At 45.4% G+C, this 21,994-nt stretch overlaps 1 protein-coding gene across 4 annotated transcripts in view; it reads left to right on the top strand.

Moving 5' to 3' along the window:
- Positions 1-20,483, top strand: part of HERC3 (HECT and RLD domain containing E3 ubiquitin protein ligase 3) — a 52,724-nt gene extending 32,241 nt beyond the window's left edge. For 3 of the 4 annotated variants that reach the window (XM_052776549.1, XM_052776556.1, XM_052776541.1), the window contains exons 14-25: positions 748-911; positions 1,440-1,553; positions 2,854-2,877; positions 2,965-3,054; positions 4,841-5,011; positions 5,654-5,797; positions 7,140-7,306; positions 8,457-8,523; positions 10,339-10,421; positions 15,536-15,719; positions 16,466-16,568; positions 18,641-20,483. In XM_052776549.1, the coding sequence (XP_052632509.1) occupies positions 748-911; positions 1,440-1,553; positions 2,854-2,877; positions 2,965-3,054; positions 4,841-5,011; positions 5,654-5,797; positions 7,140-7,306; positions 8,457-8,523; positions 10,339-10,421; positions 15,536-15,719; positions 16,466-16,568; positions 18,641-18,849 (1,520 nt within the window). In that variant the 3' untranslated portion in view covers positions 18,850-20,483. Of the gene's footprint in view, positions 1-747; positions 912-1,439; positions 1,554-1,924; positions 2,074-2,853; positions 2,878-2,964; positions 3,055-4,840; positions 5,012-5,653; positions 5,798-7,139; positions 7,307-8,456; positions 8,524-10,338; positions 10,422-15,535; positions 15,720-16,465; positions 16,569-18,640 lie in introns of those variants that run through there. The other variant, XR_008233447.1, reaches the window with a different exon arrangement.
- Positions 20,484-21,994: the final 1,511 nt, after the last annotated feature.

The raw sequence follows: 21,994 nt of genomic DNA, 5'->3' as shown, positions 1-21,994 counted from the left end.
GGAACCAAGTTTCCTCCTCTACTCAGAGTAGTCCACTGTGATTGTTAGCATACAGAAATGTAAAGGATTCTCATACTTTTGCCTGCCAGAATCTATTGTTGTGCTGACACTTGAGAGGATAAATTGGTGTTTGTTTCTCACAGCTGACGTGATGTTTTCCCAGGCTCCACCTCCTACTTTGCAGGTGAATTGGTTCTAGCAAAGAAGCTAATAGTCAGGGTCCCTTCAGAGGAGAGGTAAGGGTTACCCATCCTTGGCAAGAAAGAAGTCAGCCTTTCTAAAGAGGGGGAGCTCAGACCTTTAGTGCAGACATGCCAGGAGACACGCTTTGACACCTGCTAGAAAAGTATGTGGTACTATGGAGAATTGCCCAGGCAACTGCTTTCTTATCACTCATGAGAGACAATGGTTTGCCCACAAGATCACAGTGTCTTGAATACAAGATACTTGAAACAGTATCTTGAATTGAAGGTGGAAAAACCTTGAATTCAGGCTCTCACACTGATCAGGGATTAGGGCTGGGTAATGACTGGGGTGGTCATATGAGAGCGGAAAGGGAAGAGATTTTTAATTTCTGGTATGGAGCTGACTCTTCGCACTTCCCTGTTGTTACACTTAGGACAGATATAGGGAAGTTTTTTTAAACAATCTTTAGGTGTGTTCCCATATTTTCAGCTGTAGCCCCTTATGTAGGGGTTACTCTGGCCTTTAATTCAGGATTTATATTGATGTTCCCCTGCTTTCCAGATAACTGGTGGTCTCAAGTGTGCCCAAGATATTTCCTCAGGCTCGTGGACCTCTATAAAGGCGCAGTGGTTTACCTCCTCAGTGGAAGAAAGACACTGTTGATCCCAGTCCTGTTCAGTAGCTACATTACAGCTGCTCTCAGACTTCTGGAGAAACTCCACAAGGTAAGAGGAAAGCCTGGGTGCGTGTTGGCTCAAGATGATTCGGTCTTGTCTGCCCTTTGCCACTTGGCAGGGGCAGAGTGGTCATGGCCCTGGCTTGTAAGTAGTGTCATTGTCCACCAAGACACCACATGGGGAAGATGTTAGTGGTTTTCCTGAATTTAAGGTACTTGAAGATTGTTCAGTCCTGTCTCAAACATTAGGAAAAAATTACCCTAAAGAATGCTGCTGCTGAGCCACCGGACTGCGTGCACTGTGGCATCACAAATACCTGTCCCTTGATGTTTTCTGCTCCCACTGTGTTGGTGCTGGATAGTCTGGGTGAGGAGGAGAGGGAGCTAAAATAAGTCAGAGGTTTATCTTGATTCTTCTTCGTTCGTATTAAAATATAAGGGACGATGTGTTTTTGCAAGACTTTCTGGGTCCTATTGTTGCAAGCTGCTCTAATTGATTTTATGAAAGCAAACTTGTGCATTCTAAGAAAAATGCTGAATATACCCATATCTAAAAACCATCTGTTTTCTTCACTAGGTAAATCAGAAGGTTAAACACGTAGAATATGATAAGTTTTATATCCCTGAGATTTCCAGCTTGGTGGACATTCAGGAGGATTATCTCATGTGGTTCTTGCATCAGGCTGGAATGGTAAGAGGTTTTGTGTATAGTCATGAAATAGCTGTCCATGTTTGTCTCTCTGGTTGTAGATCTGTATTTTTAATATCCTTAATGAGTGTGTAATGTATTCAGTATAGGAGCATCTATATGTTAAGTCTGTCAGATTTGGGTACTTGGTGGCTTGATAAAGTTGACTTAAAATAAGGCTGTCAGAAGAGCTAGAGCTAACAATATTTAACTAACACTTGCAACAATCTATGTGATTATTCATGTGAATTTCATTCAATCCTTGCACAAGGGGATTAATTCAGTGACTGGATCCTTTTAATGTAATCAAGACCTCAGGGGCCAAATCCTGTATTCTAAAATTATAATTTTTACCCTTTACTTCTGCTGTTTAGGCAGGTATTGTGAATAATGTAGCCAGTGATCTTAAAATGTTGCTCTGTAAGAGGAGGCAGTGTGGCGTTCTGGCTAGGGGACTGAACCAAGACTCAAGAGATGTGGGTTCTATTCCTGGCTCTTCCAGTAACCTGCTGGGTGATCTTGGGTAAGACCCTTCACCTCTTTTATGCCTCACTTTCCCATCTGTAAGAAAGGAGATAACTAAACTGAGGGCTGGAATATGGTGTGTAGGAACCCAGTGACATTATTTAATTACAGCAAGGAAAGGAATCCTAAGTGTGAGAAAACACAAAAAAATATCCACCAATGGATGCTGCAAGAGTAAAACCTGACTGTAGCAAGAATTTTTGTGTGTGTTTTCATGGACTTTCTAAATGTTGTGTGTGCCGTGTCCCCCATCCCCTGCGTTCCATCATTTAAATAGTGCTGTTCTGTGCTTACTTTTAGTGAGCAGAACAATAAAATACTGACTCAAATTTATGTAACAGTGATAGTTAAAAATAGTTAAAAATGTATCAATATGGCTCATGAAAGGAGTAATTTGCATTGCAAGAGTGGTCTTATATTGTCATGTTGTGGCCTTATGGTCTCTCCTGTTGTTTTGTATGGTCTCTGCCTTGTGGGTAGTTTTCTTGTTTTTCTTCATAAGAGAAAGTTTCACCTGTGGCAGGCTAACACAGTCTTCTGTGCCAGTTAGTCCTCTTAGCAATGTTTGATGTTCAAGTTTTGAATTAGACTTGTGCATTTTCAAATGAGCACACTTGAGAAGGAAGTTCCCATGGGGTTTTTTTTGAGGGAAAAAACTGGGTTGTCCCAGATGAGAAAAATTTTCTTTGGATCACCTTTGAACTAGTCTGTCCAAAAAAATACAAGACACAAAATCAAAAGAGTAAAAGATTTTCATATTTTTCTTTTTCCTTCACAGAAAGTAAGACCATCTATCATGCAGGTAAGAAAATTGTTTTTCATGACTCTTACTTAAAAGAAGTGCTATGGAAGCTGTAGATAGGAACCAATTTGCCTGCCTTTCTTGCAGGATGCTGTGACACTCTGTTCTTATCCTTTCATCTTTGATGCTCAAGCTAAGACCAAGATGTTACAGACAGATGCAGAACTACAGATGCAGGTAATCCTTCTCTCTCCCAATTTTCCTGCCTCATTTCTTTTTCTCTGCCTTTTGCATTGGTGCTTGCAAGGAGGGGTGTTCACTGGGAGTTAGCATGTGCAGCACTTTATTGTTTCCATGATAAGGGAGAGCGGAGTAGCTAGAGAACCTCTTTGCCCTGGATATTGCAGAGGCAGTGCTTGGCATCTTTCACTTCAAAACGTTTGGTAACATCAGAACTGCCAGATGCGCATGTGGTGGAAATCTAAACCGGGTAGGGAAGGAATACTTATGTATTTATGATGGTCCAAGGATAAGAAGTAAGATGAGGCCTCAGTTAGAGGAGCTGTAAGGCTGGAAAAGTAGACAAGCTTTCAGGTAAGTGGGCACTTTTTTTCAGGTTTCTGCCTGGTGCAGGAGGAGTGGTTGTCAGAAGTGAGGGTTGAAGACCAACTCCTGACACTGTTCGTGGTTGCAAACAGCAGCTGTTGTCAGCAGCTGACCCACCCATTTGCAGTGAGGGGTGCAGACCCGAGGCTCTCCAGGAGCATGTTCACAGCAGGTGTTCAGCTCCAGCACCCTTACCCTGTAGGTGGCAGCCAAGCCAGCTCACAGCCAGGCTGTGACAAGGACAGCTGGCCTCTGTGCCAATGTAAACCTCCCAGCGCCATGCATTGCTCATGCAGGTGGCTCCTGAGAGAGGCAAAGCATTGGGCACTGATCCCTCATCCAGTGCAGCTGGGGTCTGGGACTAGTCCCATCCTCTGTGAAATGAGTTTGCTGAGGTTGTTGGTTGTCAGGTTCCTTCAGGATGGAAAACTGTCATCACAGTTACTCATGGCCATGGTGTTGGTGCCATGTAATATCCATCTCTTAGCTTTTCTGTGGCTGCTTGAACACATAGCCTGCAGCAAGGCAGAGGAGGCTCAGCCTACACTCAGAAGCTGGAGTCACCTTCTCCTGCTTTCATTTTGTCACCCTCTTGAGTATACTTTTAGCTGCCGAGTTTGTGAGCAGTGCACTGCTGGGAGGAGGGTATCTACCTTATCTTGGCAGGACAGCAGGCTGGTAAAGGTTTTGTTGCCCTAAGAGATAGGATCTTTATGAAGACAACCACTCAGAGGCCAAAGAAACCAGTACTTCTGTGAGTGCTGGAGTGGAGGAAGCCTGGTTTCCAGGGGATTTCTGTCTCAGGTTTAACTGACTTTTAAACTGAATTTACAAATGTGAATTTGCCATTTACTGTGGACAGTGCATGAGAATGAATATACTACATGTGGTCAAAGCTTTGAGTGGACTTTGTGCCTTACCCAACTCCAGAAAATCCATGTAGATGAGAGTTTTGAATTGCATGCAATGGATTCGCTGGTGCCTTGCCAGGTGCAGTTGTCAACTGGCTCCTCGCTTGGTATGTTAGTAACACTGCTTTCCCTTGTGGACGCTCTGACTCTTACCAGGGTGTGTCCACACTGAGTTTCTTGACTCAGTAAGAGCATGAATAAGGCCTCTTTTCCCCACCCACCTGCCTAATGTAAAAAAAAATTCAGGAATTTGATCTCTCTGTTGCTCAAATTTGGTGAATTGATCAGTGGACTCAAAAGGTATGGGTGTGGGAAGTCCGGGGGGACAGGTGGGCATACAGACACACAGTTGTACAGAGGGAGCGTGTAATCCTTGTACCCTGGGGAAAACAAACTAAGAGAGTAAGGAAGAAAGGAACACCAGACATATAGTTGTTAACTGTTTTCCTTCCATAGGAAGAAAAGAGCTGAGCAGCGGCTGTTTTTCACCCCTCTTTTATTTACAGGTTGCAATAAATGGTGCAAATTTGCAGAATGTCTTCATGCTTCTCACCCTGGAGCCTCTGCTGGCCAGAAGCCCTTTCCTGGTACTTCATGTTCGCAGGAGTAACTTAGTTGGTGATGCTTTAAGGGAGTTGAGCATCCATTCAGACATTGATTTGAAAAAGCCTCTTAAAGTAAGTTTTCCCCACACCTTTAGCACCCTCTCATCCAGCTGACATTTCTGCAGCCTTTCAGCCATTCACATTCCTGCTTTACCAGCGTACAGTGGCTTCTCCATAGGTATAGCACACAGGGACTCTTGGTCTAATCAATGCTAGGGTTGAGTCTTTCTGCTCTCCGACTCCTGGAGTGTTTTGGCAGTGGACAGTTTACAAGAAGGCAACCAGGGGATTTACTCTCTTTTCCTGGTGTGTCTACTGTATAAGGGGCAGGGGAGGAAACATTTCTGTGATATTATGCAGTCTCTGTTTTGCTCTTCTGCAAGAACAGGCCATTTACAATAGGACATGTTTTATCTCTGAGAGGTTGCTACAAAATTCGGCAGCTGCTGTCATGTTGCTGCTTCGGTTGTTGGGAGGACAGGTGGTTATTTATGATTTGCATAAGGAGTTAAACATTTTCAAAATACCAGATTTGCCTGTTGATATCCCGTGTTACCTTTCCCTCCTTGCAAGCAGAGCACTGAAACAGGCTCATGGGTTGTAGTGAGTTTGGGCACGTTAGACAAATTGCTTTGCGTGGCTCCCAATTAGAAAGATGTCTGATTCACTCAGTCTTACCTCTGCATCCTTGTTACTGACCTGCTTTTTCTACAGGTCATCTTTGATGGTGAGGAAGCTGTTGACGCTGGAGGAGTGACAAAGGAATTTTTCCTCCTGTTGTTAAAAGAACTCCTCAACCCCATCTATGGCATGTTCACTTACTACCCGGAGTCAAACCTGCTGTGGTTTTCAGACACGGTAAGCCCTTGCCCTCTATACATACAGATTGAAATAATATGCTGCATTTGAATGACAAGAAAGTTAGTGGCAAATTATGGGAAGGAAATGATCTTCCTCTCATTTTCCACCCACGATACAATGTGACCTCTATTTTCAGTCAGTGTAAATTAGTATAGGTCTATTAACTTTAGTAGAATGGTGATGATTGTGCCTATTAAGGAGTTGGCTCTTTCTGTTTATTCTTATCCCTTCATAAAATTTGTATTAAGTATCAGATGACAGTTAATAGAACTCTTACTATCATGAATGTGATAATCATGTGCTGTTTTACAGAACCAGAGGTTTAGGTCGTAATGGTGTTAAAATTCTGTGCTTCCCTTGCTGTTCACATAATTGCAACCAATCCACTTAGTCATGCATCACTATCACCTTCAGGGCCTAAACTTGTTAATGCTTTGTGTGAGGAAGCTCTTAAATGGCAAGAAACACGGTTTGTAGTGAAAGTTGGTTGGTTTTGGAAGAGTGTGGAGTGCAAGTTCTGTACTTGTCAGATAGCACTATGCTGGAGGTGGTAGTTTATGTCCTTTTTTCTTCACCTTCCTAGGTAGCCAGATGGGAAATGATGTTGTCAGTCTTCCCTTAAGGTGTAGCTGCCCTGATGGGGTTCTTTTTAATTTATTAATTACATTTTACAAGGAAGGAAATTACATGGTACCTTTGGTAACTTGTAAACAGTATTACAGAGCAATTACTCCTCATGTTAATGCTATAAAAACAAGTCTTTTGACACTAAGAATAATGACAGTGTAAGCACTGAAAATGAGTCACGTATTTACAGCATTTAACAAATATAGGCAGCCAGTCTGCGACTGACATACTAGTGTGAGTGTAAATATGCGAAGGAATGAAGGCCAGTATACCAACACCTATGTTGGTATATTTGCTTGGGTGGCACTGTGGTTATGCATATGCTTTTAATAGAAAATCAGATGGGTGATAGGGAGATAATTGTTAACACATTTTCTTGCAGTATATAGACAGCAAACATCAAGCTTTGTTAATGTCTAAATGCAGAGGTATGTAAAAAGGAAATAAAAGGCGGATAACGTGGAAAGCAGCTGTTGCTGTTTCCACAGTTAATCATGGCTAACAAAAGTAATAGGGCTTGCTTTCTGAATCTTCATTTCTGTGCCACACTCCAGCAAGGAATTCACATCCACACTGGGACCTGATGGGACCTCTCTGATTTTTTTCCCAGTCGGAAAGGCAGGAGCTGGCTTACAGTGCATGGGGGAAGGGGTATTGTGCATTGCAGCAGTGACAGTGTGTCTCATTAGGATTTTGCTGTGTGGTTTTGCAGTGTTTTGTAGAACACAACTGGTTTCACTTGATTGGCATCATATGCGGTCTTGCAATATACAACTTCACAGTAGTAGACCTTCACTTTCCCTTGGCTCTGTACAAAAAACTCTTGAACGTGAAACCCTGCCTAGAGGATTTGAAGGAGCTATCCCCTACGGAAGGAAGGTATGAAAACCAAAATTTGCAGCCTTTCTGGGAAGGGGGACCATCCAACTGAGAACAAGACATGCCAAACTGGGTAAAAGCTGTTCAATAAAACACCTCCTGATCCTTTTGAGTGATTGATTAATTTGGGGGACTGTGATCCTAGCAAAGTACAAAGTGGTGAATTTTATGTAAGACTTCTCCTCTCCCACAGGCTATCAGATCCATCTGCTTAGGCCCTAATCTCTGTACCCACCTTCTCGATGTCCATAAACTGCATATCAACACAGCCAAAAGATACCTACCATACTCCTTTGAAAACAGGGGTGGGGGCCTGTCCCTCCACTCTGTGATTGCAAGCATGAGCTCAGGTCCTAGCCTCAGCCTTTCCCCTCAAGACAGGCTTGCGTTAGCAAGCAAATCTGCTGCATGTCTCATGATGTAGCCCAGGATGGGAACTGTGTGTAGGATGTGAACTGTCCCATCCTTGAACCAGCGTAACTCTGACCTGCTCCCATGCCAGAAAGAAGGAAGTTGAATGGAGTGAAGGAATGACTTTTTCTAAATGGCATATTGAGTAATTTCTGCCTAACTGCATGGGGATATTGGTTCCCTCTGACACTGAGAGGTTATGATCCCACTGTCTGACTGCTGTCTTCTTTTTTTTCTTGTGAGTTGCTCTCTGATTTATTTGCACAAAGCAACAGATTTATTTAACAATAATGAGGTAAAATGCCAGGAAGACAGCAGCAGGATTTTGAGGGATAGGAGAAGAGTATTTTCTGCATGATGGGGATACAGGTATAATCAAGGACCCTCTCTTCCTCCACTCCCTCAGACCTTTGTATGCTCTGTGGTGGCATAAATATCTAGCAGTCCTTAAGAACTAGAAATGTAATTCTATTCTAAGGCCAGGATCATTAAGGGGGACTGTAGGGCGTGGGCTATAATGTGTGGACTGGCATTTATCCTGCTTCTACAAAGCATCTCTTTATTTGAGGTGTATTTCTTTCTTACCCCTTCAGGTGACTTAGAGATTCTCTCTCTTCAAATCCTATTACCCAGATGTATGATGCTGTTTACTTCTGCTGGATTTCTTTTCCCCTTTAGATGTATGGCTTTTTGAATCTGATTTTTTTTTTTCTCATTTCTTTCCCTATCTGTTATGTAGGAGTCTTCAGCAACTTTTAGATTACCCTGGGGAAGATGTAGAAGAGACATTCTGCTTGAATTTTACAGTAAGTCACATTTAACATATCGACTCTGTGATTGTTATGGTACAGTTGAAACCCATCTACTTATTCATGTGTATTAATGGTTTATTCCAAACTATGCCTGTAGCGCATACCCCATGTTAATGCTAAATGTTAATGTTAAAATGTTAAAATTCTTTGCTGTTAACTCCTTTGTTCTTTTGTATGTGGTCATGAAAACTGAGCTATTAAGTAGATTAAGCAGAGTGGTTTTCAAAATAGCCTTCTTGTTGCTGTGGCATGTGACTTAAATGCTAGTGGCCAACTTCTCACACTAGGCAGTGAGAAGTAGATTCCTAAATCCTTGAAGATGGAAGTTAGGTTTTGACATCACTAGGTCAATTCTTGAAATGCTAACACAATTCAGAATTGTCCTTGCTGTCATAATATTAATACTTTTTGACTTAAAAATTTATAGCAAGTGTACTTGGTCAGACTTTCTTAGAAACAAAATGCTGGAGGCTATTGGTAGGAAACATGCTGAGGTAGTCAGCTTTCATGTGCTACTATGGGAGGAAAAGAATTTTTTTCTAGCTAGTAATCTAGATGCAACAGTTTCTGTTACACAGCGGAGATTCCCTGAAATTAAGAGTTTGATCTTGATGTACATTGGAATATCAGGTACATCTCTCAACTTGTGCAAACATTTAGAATGTCACAAAGAGATATGGCATCATTGTTCTCCAAGCTATGTTTTCCTCTGACTGGGGCAGGGTAAGGGCTTCCATGTTTCAATGTCTTTGCTTTAAAGTCCTGATGCTCTAACAGGTTGTGAGCGATGGGTTCATCCTGAGCTTGATCTGGGTTCTTGACTCTCTGTCCAGGGCCTGCCTGGGGTTAAATCACAGTAGCAGGAAAGTCTGCTACACATTGTGAAGAAAATACTTGCTGAGCTAGGAGAGTGTTGTCCATTTCCTTGTTTCATAAATGAGAGCACATAAAGTCTCTTAGATCAAACTTACTTCTGGAGTGAGTCAGACCTGGGTCTGACTGTGTCTCATGCAGGTCAGAGCTGCAATTCAGGATGAGGTAACGAAGCCATAATGATGATAATGCAGACTGTGTAAAAAAGAATACCTTTGAAGTAACACAAGAGATTTTTCTCCAAATTATCTTTTCACACAAAAGGGCATTCTTACTCTCTCTTTCTTGCACTATATACTGCATAATATATAAAGACATACAGATATATCTGCCAAAACTTTGAAATTAATAAATAACTGATATCCCAAACCTTGAAATTAATAGCTCATCTTGCATGTCAAAATCTGAGCCTCTTTTGTGTATGGCAGCTTGAAAATTGGTGCTTTTGCATTTTTCCACATGACCAATTTTGTATGTGCAGAATATATGTTTGTACTGGTGCCATCCTAGGCCAGGCAAAGGCAGGAAGCTGTCTGTGGTCTTGCCATCTTGCAGTGAGAGTGGATGAATTAACCTGCTGAGCTTCTGTTATAAAAAAGGGAGTCCTTTTTATTGCCAGAGCATGTGGGCTTAGTTAAATATGGCTTTTTAGTTATCAATCTCTTGGGTTTTTTCACAGGAAATTTACCTAAAAGAATAACTTTTTTCTTTTCTGAGTTTGCATTTAGACTTAATAGCAGTCCTACAAATGTATATGATGGAAGGTGGTGAAGCATGCACGGCATTTGGAGCAGAGAAAAAACGTTCTGCGTATACCCTTTTCTCTGGCCCACCCTTCACATGCCAGTCATTAACTGTGAAAGAGAACTCTATCTTTCTGCAGGCATATGGCCTGAAAGGTACTTCTGGTAAAATCAGTTTTCTGGTTTTGTATAGATCTGCAGGGAAAGCTATGGTGTGACAGAGCAGAAGAACCTGATTGAAGATGGAGATAAAATTCTGGTGCAGAAGGACAATAGGTAAGTGGGGCATATGTGGGGATGGACTCTTACTTGTGGTGAAGTCAGGTGCAATGCCACAGAAAATTTGGCTGAGGTGAAATGTGGGAGAGAATTAGAAGTCACTGTGAACAAATTCTAAGACCAGTTGTTCAAGTTACTTGGTGCCAGTGGCACTTGAATAAAAAGCAAGTTTTCATCATCTTTCCACCAATGTTTGGAAAATGTCCCATACCCTTTTGGATGGACATCTTCCCTATAAAAGGCCTTCATACAGACCCTTGGCAGTTTTCTTATGGTAAATAGAGATTGCAACATGCTTTTGGCCCTTGAAGGTTAATCTCCTTGATGGTTTAGAGAGGAACTGTACGTGACCAACAAAACTGAGGCTGGAAAACTTGTTTATACTATTAATGCTGGAGCTGGAAACACTTTCCCTTGAGTGTGCCTGATAGAAGACCACCATCCCTGATTAGAGCCATAAGGCCCTACTGTACATAGATTCCTTTCTGTTTGACTGAACACCTGAGAGTTATTACTAACACAGCTACCATTCCCCCCCTCGATTTTTTTTCCAGCTGCTAAACTATTTTCTTCTCATAATCCTGTAACTGGATTTATACAAATGCCTTTATTGAGGCAGTGTTGAAATTCTTTCTCTGCTGGCAAAACAGTGTGATCCAGTGACTAGTCAGCAGCATGGTTAGGGGCTTGTGCTAGGATTGCTGAAGACCTTGCTGGCAAGCCTGGAGATGAAGTCATTTCCTATTAATCTGATTATTTAAAAGGGTTCTGATTGTGTCTAAAGCCATTGCTGTAACAAAAGCTTTGTATTACCTTCTTACCTACTTTACTACTGCCCAAAAGGGTGCAATTTTACAGCTAAATAGCTGCTTCCATGCAAAACCTATGTAGAGGTGGAGATGGAGCAGTGTAAGTCTGTCTCCCTGCAAAGGGAAGACTGGCTCAGGTAAATAGAGGAGAGTTTAATCTACACTTGCAACAGTGAAATAAAGGTGAAAATGCCAGTGATAGTACGTACCCCTTAGGTTTTTAGGCTGGGCACGTACACTCAAAAGAAAAATGGCCATTTTTCTACTGTGTGCCATACTGGCCTAGGGGGAGGAACAAAGATTTTAGCTGAGCAAATATTTGGGAAGAGCACCCAGGTTAGCTCCTGCAACTGTTTATTAAAGTCAGGGTAGGCAACAAGAGAAGAAAATCCTTAAGGAGAAAGGCTAGTGTGTAGCTCCACCAGCTTAACACATTCCAAAATGCAATTGTTTCATCTTGACCAGGGTTTTGAACTCAAGCTAACCTCTAAATCCAAGTCTAGACATGGCTGTCAATTCATCCACCTTACAGTGCTTAATGACTTCCTCCACTCCTACATTTAGAGGCCAGGGACCAATTTGCTGCCCTCCTGGCCTGAATAGTTTGCTGTGTGCATGTCTTTGGACACTGCCCTTCCTGCTTGAGGAAGGTTGACCAGGAACTGAAGAATGCACAGGATTGCTTTGACTGAAAAATGCCAAGTAGGAAATGCCTGCATTTTCCCTTTCTCCTTTGGAGTTCATATTGGGTATCAAAACATAAAATGTTCTTGATAAAGCCTTCATGACTGTAACAGCCAGAGAAGTATTAAGCAACAGTTAAGTGCTTAATCAGCTTGGACTTCCCTAATGCTCAGGTGACTATCAGGAAAATGACAATAAAACAAATGTGCTGGAAAATAACTCCCCCTTCGCTATGTGATTTCTTATTCCAAGTTTTCATGTTTGTCAGTGTCCTTATTTTTCTTTTTTACTTTCCCACCCATCCCTTGCTGCTTTTACATAGCATATACATTGAGAATTCCTCCACCGAAAGGTCAAAATATTTTTTTCAGTTGTGACCTCCTCAGCTAGAGATTGAGATACCGGATTCTGTGGTATTCCCTGATCTGCTTATCCTCTGAGTGCAGGTGTGAGCTGCTCTCAAATGTCAGGCAAAAACGACACCTCCACCCACAGAGAATAGTTTCGTGTCCCAGTTTGCCACATGGGCTGGTGCATTATTGTCAGGTGTAAAAAAAAAAAAAAAAAAAAAAAAGAAAAAAAATGTCAGGGGAAATATTTTAAGTCATTGCACAAATAAAATTCTAGTGTTGCACTCGGATCACGGTGCTTTGAGAATAGGAAAGAGAGAGTAGAATACAGATGCTTAACCTCCTAACAAAATCCAGAGACAGGGTTTGGCCAGGGCCTGCCACAAGTTTCTTGCCAATGACTACAGAATGTTGTTTTTATTTTAATGCTGTTCTTGGGAACCCTTGAAGAAAAACAGGGTTGTCATTCTGAGAGGAGTCATTCTCTTTGCCATGTACTCCAAATGCACAAGTCCTGTATTTAACCAGAGCGTGAAGGCTGAAGAGGAGGTTTCCATGCTTTCTAAGACTATTTTCTTGCTTTGTAGGGAGGGGTGTTTCTTGATTTCTTTTGGTCGCTTTCTCTTTGGGGCCAGGAGGGGGGGAATTGGCCATGTAGTTTCAGATCAAGACTTTTCAGAGCAGGATTTCCTCAGGCTGCCTCTAGGCTACAGTTTTGGCTTTGAAAGTGCTGAACCACTGGCAAGACTCATTGGGAACTGAGTCAGCAGGAGCTGCCTCTGAAAATTCACCTAACTAGGGCTCTGTGAGGCTCTCGGTTTTGGAAGTGGTAGTCTTCTGGGCACCATCTGTTCCCTCTCCCCAGCAGAGCGCTTGCTCACAGCAACCTGGCAGTCCGAGATCATCGCAGGTGGGCACAGAGCCCTGTGCTGAGTAACCCCAGACAACTGCGGACTGAGCAGAGCCGTAGGTTATTTCCTGGACTCCCTAAACGTAGGGTTGCAGGAGCTGGGCCGGGGGTGGGCATGTTCCTCTGGTGACTGAATCCTGATATTTGCTTAACACAACCTCTGTGCAGGCCACGGGTTCCACAGGGAAGAGGGCTCTGTACCTGACACCTCCCCAGTGCTCGGTGTCACTCTGGCTCCCTCCTGGCCCTGTGGGCAACTGAATGCAAGGCCACTGGGTGGGTTTACTGGTAGTATAGAGCCTGGGCTGCTGGGGGACCTCCCACACTGGCACTGCCAGGGAATAAGCAGACACGCGGTGGTACTTGCTGCCTAATACTTTGTTCATGTTGCAGTGACTCAGCTCAGTAAGAGGAGGGTAGTGGGTTGAACCTGTTGGAGGCTCATGTTTGCAAGACACATTACAGGCAGAAACAAGAAAACTTAGCAGTGCTGCTGCTCAGGCATATGATTGTAAAAATGTTTTTACAAGTATGTTAACAGTAAAAAGAATCCCAAGGAGAATATCTTTCCTTTAATGGATACAGAAGGGAACGTAGCAACCAGTGATGAGGAAAAGGCCGAGGTACGTAATGCCTTCTTTGCCTCAGTCTTTAATAGTGAGTCCAGTCATCCTCAGGGTACTCCACCCCATGAGCTGGAAGGTAAGGATGAAGAGCATAACATATCCCCCTTAATCCAGGAGGAATTAGTTAGGGACCTGCTACGCCATCTGGACACTCATAAATCTATGGGACCTGATGGGATCCATCCAAGAGTACTGAGGGAACTGGCAGAGGTCCTTGCCAAACCACTCTCTATCATCTATCGGCGATCCTGGTCAACAGGGGAGGTCCCAGAGGACTGGAGGCTTGCCAATGTGACTCCCATTTATAAGAAGGGTTGGAGGGAGGATCCGGGGAACTACAGGCCTGTCAGCCTGACCTCGGTAGCAGGGAAGATTATGGAACGGTTTGTCTTGAGAGCACTCACATGGCAACTCCAGGAAAAGAGGGGGATCAGGCCCAGTCAGCATGGGTTTACGAAAGGCAGGTCCTGCTTGACCAACCTGATCTCCTTCTATGACCAGGTGACCCGCCTAGTGGATGAGGGGAAGGCTGTGGATGTTATTTTCCTAGACTTCAGCAAGGCCTTTGACACTGTCTCTCATGGCATACTCCTTGAGAAACTGGTGTCTCGTGGCTTGGATAAATGTACTCTTCACTGGGTGAAGAACTGGCTGGATGGCCGAGCCCAGAGGGTTGTGGTGAATGGGGTGAAATCCAGTTGGTGGCGGGTCACAAGTGGTGTTACCTGGGGCTCAGTACTGGGGCCAGTTCTGTTTAATATCTTTATTAATGATCTGGATGAGGGGATCGAGTGCACCCTCAGTAAGTTTGCAGATGACACCAAGTTGGGAGGGAGGGTTTATCTGCTGGAGGGTAGGAAGGCTCTACAGAGGGATCTGGACAGGCTGGATCAACGGGCCGAGGCCAATTGTATGAGGTTCCACAAGGTTCAGTGCCAGGTCCTGCACTTCAGTCACAGCAACCCCATGCAATGCTACAGGCTTGGGGAAGAGTGGCTGGAAAACTGCCTGGAGGAAAAAGACCCCGGGGGTGTTGACAGCCGGCTGAATATGAGCCGGCAGTGTGCCCAGCTGGCCAAGAAGGCCAATCGCATCCTGGCCTGTATCAGGAACAGTGTGGCCAGCAGGAACAGGGAGGTGGTTGTTCCCCTCTACTCGGCACTGGTGAGGCCGCACCTCGAGTACTGTGTTCAGGTTTGGGCCCCTCACTACAGGAAAGACATTGAGCTGCTGGAGCATGTCCAGAGGAGAGCAACCAAGCTGATGAGGGGCCTGGAGCACAAGTCTTATGAGGAGCGGCTGAGGGATCTGGGCTTGTTCAGTCTAGAAAAGAGGAGGCTGAGGGGAGACCTTATCGCTCTCTACAACTACCTGAAAGGGGGGTTGTAGTGAGGTGGGTGTTGGTCTCTTCTGTCAGGTGGCTGGAGATAGGACAAGAGGAAATGGCCTCAAGTTGAGGCAAGGGAGATTTAGGTTAGATATTAGGAAAAATTTTTTTACTGAGAGGGTTGTCAGACATTGGAATAGGCTGCCCAGGGAAGTGGTTGATTCACCATCCCTGGAGGTATTCAAAAAGCGAGTGGACAGGGTACTCCAGGGCATGGTTTAGTGGGCATGGTTGATGGTTGGACTCGATGATCTTGAAGGTCTTTTCCAACCAAAATGATTCTATGATTCTATGATTCTATGATTAAAAGTGCTTTCCTTTGCCCGCTCTCTCTTGATGCACTAGGGAAGAATTTGTTGAAGCCTACGTAAATTACATCTTCAACCTCTCCATCCATGAGTGGTACACGGCCTTTTCCACTGGCTTCCTGAAAGTGTGTGGTGGGAAAGTCCTGGAACTCTTCCAGCCCACAGAACTCAGGGCCATGATAGTTGGAAACAGTAACTACAACTGGGAGGAATTGGAGGAGGTAAAGCTTTCCTCTTATTGTATTTTTGTTCTTTTTCACAAGTACCAGGATTACATGAGGTGGGCACTATCTGGGGCATAAGATGTGATAAGCTGCAGATGTCTTTTTTTATGCTTCTTGTAGCCCTTGCTATCATTCACATGAAAAGTTTCTTACTGGGCTGTTCTGCTACTGGTAAAGCTCAGGGAGGAAATTCAGGATGAGAAAGGACAGGGGAGAAGGACTTCTATCTGTTGATTTTAGGGATGAAGCCTAAGACTGAAGGGAAGAGACAAAGCCAGGACTTTACCTGCAGTAAAACTCACTCCACTGCACAAGGGCAAAAAGTACACAGCCAAGGGTTCAAAGGGGAGACTGGACACAGAGTAAGAGTTGTATCCTGTCAAAATGCATAGATCAGTAAGTTACTTGCTCTGTCTCAGCCTCAGCAGTAAAAATGGCTTTTCAACACAGAACATATGATCCTGTTCGTGAGTCCAGCCTGTGAACAGGTACTCCAGGATTCCTCATGACACATGTAGTTAGCTGAATAGCTAGAAGCCTAAGGCCTGCCTTCCACATATTGCTAGGAAAACCCTTCGCTGGGTCTTTGAGCCTTGCTGTTGCCCATGACCCATCCTGTGCTTCATTTTGTAACTGTCAGACATGGATCTGATGTCAGATACCAGAAGAGCTTAGGTCTGGGTTCTGCTTAGTCTTTGCTTTCTAGTGCCAGATGAAATGATATGACTTTTGGTTTTTAATAGAGTGCTGTCTATAAGGGAGACTACACGGCGACACACCCAACTGTGAGAATGTTTTGGGAAACCTTTCATGCATTTCCCTTGGAAAAGAAGAAGAAATTTCTCTGTAAGTATCTTGCAGTGGTGCAGAGTGTCTCCTGAAATTGAAGACTCGGGAGTGTCTGCAGAGCTCCAGGGTTATGGCGCGTTGCATTAAGTGCTAGAAGATGATCCAGCATGAATGGCTATCTCCTGAGTTATCTGCTAGTCAGATAATCTGTTTTCTTCCTCTCTTGGTTTTTTTCTTTTGCGTTCATTTTTACCCTCAAAATCACTGGGTGATATCTGCAGTGCAAGATCCAGTGCGGCCTCTCACAAGGGAGTGCAGTATCCATCCGTTTGCATTGCCAGGTGGTGAATTCATAGCAACCCCCAGTGCCCCTACTTGATCTGGTTCATTATACTGCAAGCTGAGCTTTCAGGCATTGCACCTCTCTTTTTAGGGGCAACGGGGCAGTTGTAGGGTGACAGCTGAGTGGAGAAGCTAGTGTATAATGTGGCAGGAAAAGGAGACCGCGTATTGGTGTGACTGGGTAGCAGATGCCTCCCCTCCTGATGATGGTCTCCTTGTATTAGTATGGTGGGTGGTGTGCTGAGAAGGAGAGGAAATCCCCTGCAGAAGTGGCCTTGGGAAGTGTGTGTGTGTGTGTGTGTGTGTGTTGCTTCAAGCTGCTGTGTGTGGGTCACTTTATTTGGGGACAAAAAGGGGAGACAAGGAGAAATACATGGTTTTAAGGGTGGGTGGTTCTGAGTGTGTTGCTACAGCCAGTAACTTTTGCTCCCTTGGGAGTCCTGGTGGACACCAAGTTGACCATGAGCCAACAATGTGCTCCTGCTGCAAAGAAGATGAATGGTACCCTGGGCTATATTAGGAGGAGTGTTGCTGGCAGGTTGAAGGGAGGGTCATCCTTCCTCTCTACTCAGCACTGATGAGGCCACACCTGGAGTGCTGGGACCAGTTCCGGGCTCACCAGTGTACAAGACAGACATGGACATACTGGAGAGACTCCAGCGAAGGGCTGCTAAGATGACTGGGGGACTGGAACATCCTTCCTATGAGGAAAGGCTGCAAAAGCTGGGACTGTTCAGCCTGGAGAAGGGAAGGCTCTCAGGGGACTTCATCAATGAGTACAAATACTTGAAGGGAGGGTGCAAAGAGGACAGAGCCAGGCTCTTCTCAGTGGTGTCCAGTGACAGGACCAGAGGCAATGGGCACAACCTGAAACACAGGAGGTTCCTTATGAACATCAGGAAATGCTTTTTCCCTGTAAGGGTGACAGAGCACTGGCACAGGTTGCCCAGGGAGGTCATGGAGTCTCCATCCTTGGAGATACTCAAAAGCTGGACACAGTCTGGGGCAGCCTGCTCTAGGTGGCCCTGCTTGAGCAGGGGGGTTGGCCCAGAGGACCTCCAGAGGTCCCTTCAACCTCAGCCACTCTGTGATTCTGTGACTGCTGGAAAGATAAAGGCCAGTGGTTTTATGTGAGTTTTTTCCCCCAAAGAAATGAGTAGTCAGCTGGTTGTCCTCCATGTTTGAGTTGGAAAAATGGCTCAGCCAAAACTTGCACACTGAAGTTATCAGCTGTGTAGAGAGGGTCCTGGGAGTCCTGGTTCACAGCAGAGGTTTTTGTGGGTAGTTCCTCACTCCCCAAACCACCACGGCAGGGACAGTGCGCAAGGGTCACACTCGGGGAGCGTGAGTATGGTGGGGAGCAGCAAGGAGGAACCAACCCTGGTGCCAGCATCGAGGTGCTATGCCTGGGAGGGGTGGCAGCAGGGAGGGTGGCTGGGCCCCCTCTGCCTCTCCCCAGGGGTGTGCCCCTGCTGTGGGCATCAGGCAGCCCTGGCTTTGCTCCTTTTTATCCTGCCCTGGCATAAGAGGGAGCTTTTAAGGGAAGGGGGTGCCGTGAGCCGCTTTTTTCACTCATTTGCGCACCCAGCAATGGCTTTGCTTCTTGCCTCTGCTCTCCTGCACCTCCTCTGCGAGGGCAGCCGTGCCCTGCCTGGAGTTCAGTCAGCATTTCGGCCCCTCCAGGCAGGGTCCTGCGGTGCGGGTGGGGATGGAGTTTGCCTTCAGATGCAGCCCGCAGCGCGAGGTCACCTGCCCTAACTGTCCAACCTTCTCTCTGATTCTCCTAGTGTTTCTGACGGGCAGTGACCGCATTCCCATCTACGGCATGTCCAGCTTGCGCATCGTCATCCAGTCCACTGCCAGTGGGGAGCAGTACCTGCCCGTGGCGCATACCTGCTACAATCTCCTGGACCTGCCCAAGTACAGCAGCAAGGAGATCCTCAGTGCCCGGCTGGTGCAGGCCATCGATCACTACGAGGGCTTTAGCTTAGCTTAACCAGTGTGGGAGAGGCACAGACGCTTGGGTACGGAGGAGGAAAACGATGGGCTTGGCTTTATTTTTGTAAGGGAACGGATCAGAACATTTTGGGGGGAAATATAATTAATAATAATAATAATAGATTGAGATGATGCAGTCTCAGCCTGATGCTGCCAGCATTTTGAGGGGCTTCAGCAGGGAGGCTATTGCTTTGAATTTTCTCATCTACTGAGCAAGATCAGTTCGGTAGGCATTTTTGTTGTTTCCTCTCCAACTTGACATCACTGCCCTCCCGGCAATTCCTCGTAGTTTGCTTTTATTGCCCCTACACACACACACACACACTTACCTCTTCTTTTAATCCAGTTTAAATATTTTGATGTTCCTTGCATTTAGGCTATGGTGGAAATCGAGGATGAAATAGTGATCTCCTTTTTGAAAAGCTGTGATTTCTCCCCACCCTTTTTTCCCCCTCCCTTTTTAAATGCAAGCTGGTTCTTGCTTGCTTTGAATGGAAATACCCCCTTCGCCCTTTGGTCCTTGGCGGATGGTACTGGGCTGGGACGTCATTTGTGACCCCCAGGGTGGTGTATTAGTGATGCTCTGTCTTTTTGCACCAGGATGTCTCATGGAGAATATGATGGTTTGGGCGGGTTGGCTTGTTCTTCTTTTCCTCACTTGTCTCGAATTTTGTTTCCAAGCAATGTCTTCTTAAAGAAGCCTCAGACTCCTCTGGAGTGGGGTTTGTGTTCAGGCTTGTGGAAGGACAAACCCTAACTATAACAACGGGTTTCTCAAATTGCCTCTCTCTTGTGTTGTGTTTCTAGCTAACTTGGCAAGTCTGCAAGTTAGATGGGTGGGCTTTGCCGAGCCCTGTTTTTCCATCCGAACAGACCTGTTATTCCAATACAAGGTGAGGTGGCTGCTTTTACGCTGCCGCCTTTCTCCAGAGGAGTCCCGTGTGTGTGAATGTATGCATGCGCGCCTGGGAGCGTGCAGGGGTGTGAGTGTATGAGGTGTGTACAAGCTCTCCAGTCTCATCAGGTCAGAGAAAAGAAATAAGCATGAGATCCATATTTGAGTGATAACCCTCAAAGATTGGAGATTGGTTTTATTTTTGCAGTTAGGGTTACTTTATTTTGCAGTTTGAGAGGAGCCCTTTCACTTGACAGCTGTTTTGCTGGGGGGCCCTAAAGGCTAATCTGTATGAATTAGACTGGAAATGCACATTAGGACTTGAGTAGGCAAAATCATTACCTAAATCTGTCCTGTAAGATTGGAGAGCCTTTATCCTCTTCCCCCCAGTCTCACCCCCCCCCCCATTAAATGAAGTTTGACTGATCCCCCCCCCCCATTTTTCAGGTCTTGATGTAAATCTCATTTTAAGCCTAGGGTGGTTTTGACATTGACTTGTTATTAGGACACAGTATTTATGCACCATGTTCAATATACAGTATTGAACTTTGCACCTCGTAACAAAAAGTTTTAGGCTTCTGGGTTTTTTTTAAGACAAGCTGTGGGCTACACTGAGAGCCCTCCAGCCTCTTTCTAATGCAGCATTGAAGACAAATATACAATTATATCAAATGTTTATTTTCGATGTGTGTGTACATAGTACAGTATTATGCAATAAATTTGATGTTTAATTCTGACTGAGTGGCTGCCTTTGTGTCAGGAGGCAAAGGAGGGGCTGCTCCAGGCACCGGTTCTGCCTCTCCGGCTGGTCTCACCGTACCTCTGAGCATCTGGAAGAAGGGTGCTGCCTGCCTCTGCCTCGGCCCTGCCGCTGCTGAGCACCCCAGCCCAGCCCCTTGCCGCTCGCTTCGGTCAAACGCTGCCCTTGCTCTTCCTCACCCAGATTCGGCCTGGTGCGCTGGCTGCTAAATGAGGGCAAGGCAGGACGCAGCCCCAGCCGTGGGGGGACTAACTTGCTGTCTCCATGGATGGAGCCGGAGGAGTTTTATCTGCCCATCCTGGCTCAGCCAAAGTCAGGCCAGTGCTCTGTGGAAGAGCTGGGAATTGAGACCAGACCCGAGTCTGTCCATCCCTCTCCCTTCACCCCCGCATCCCTGGTGTTTCTCCTCCTTTCCTCCCACCTTGCCCAGCAGTGCCTTTCCTCATGGCACTGAAGGCCACCAAGGCTTCTCCAGCCTGTGGCCTCGCCTGCCTGGCCCCATGGCCCCACAGGTGTGGGCAGGATCCTGGGACAATGTCCCCATGTCCCCCGTGTTCCATTGGACTAGCCTCAGAGCTGTTTCTTCATTAATTAATGGCAAGTAATTAATTAACAAGGGGTCTGTGTGTGCAGGAGCCATGGCAGCAATACCAGAGGAGCTGCAACAGACACTTGGCAGAGGGAGGGTGAGTGTCTGTGTGTATCTGGGGGGGGGGTGGGGGGTGCATGTCTGCCTGCAGCCAGGGCGCAGTTTGGCGGCTGAGATGTTCCCTCGGGTGCCAGGGCCCATCGCCCTGTTTGCTCGGGGAACCCCCCCGACCTCACCCCAAAACAGGCCTGGGGGGGGGTGCTCAGCATCTGCTTGTCAGGTGCAGCCTGGGGAGTCGGCTGGCAGTGACGTGGCCTCATGGTGCTCACCTGGCTCCCCAGCACTGTGGGACATTGTTAGTGTATGCAAATACAGTCAATTTACTGGCTTAATACAGGATTTCCATCACATGGGCTTATGGCTTCAACTTTCCCGAGCTTATGAAGAAAGGGCGCTGTGCTCTTTCCTTCAGCTCTGTGGGTAAATGCACAGCATCTAGGTAGGATTAATAATGAGGTACCATGTGCACACACGTATATATTAAAAAAAAAAACAAACCAACCATCTACATATACATGTTTGCAACATGATTTGTAATGTTACTTACAGTACTGCATCTACCTACAAATAAATCTCATGAAAAAAATTGTGTTCGAAGTATTTGTGTGGTATCAGCAGGATGGGCAAGCTGAAGTGAACCCTGAAGACTTGACTCAAAATTCCGTCGGGCTGCCGGGGAAATGGCTGTGGCCAAATGCCAGACACGAGGAGGAATTTTCTATCAGAAAGTTTATGTAAGAACAAAGTAAAATACTTCCCTGCCTCCACAGAAAATATAAATGCATGTATAGTTAGACACATGTATCGCACACATGCATGTACATATGGATGAATCCGTA

Source organism: Harpia harpyja, chromosome 2 (genome assembly GCF_026419915.1).
Source record: "Harpia harpyja isolate bHarHar1 chromosome 2, bHarHar1 primary haplotype, whole genome shotgun sequence".
Lineage (NCBI taxonomy): Eukaryota > Metazoa > Chordata > Aves > Accipitriformes > Accipitridae > Harpia > Harpia harpyja.
Note: the sequence above shows the minus strand (reverse complement) of the source record. Positions and strands in the feature narration are given on the sequence as shown.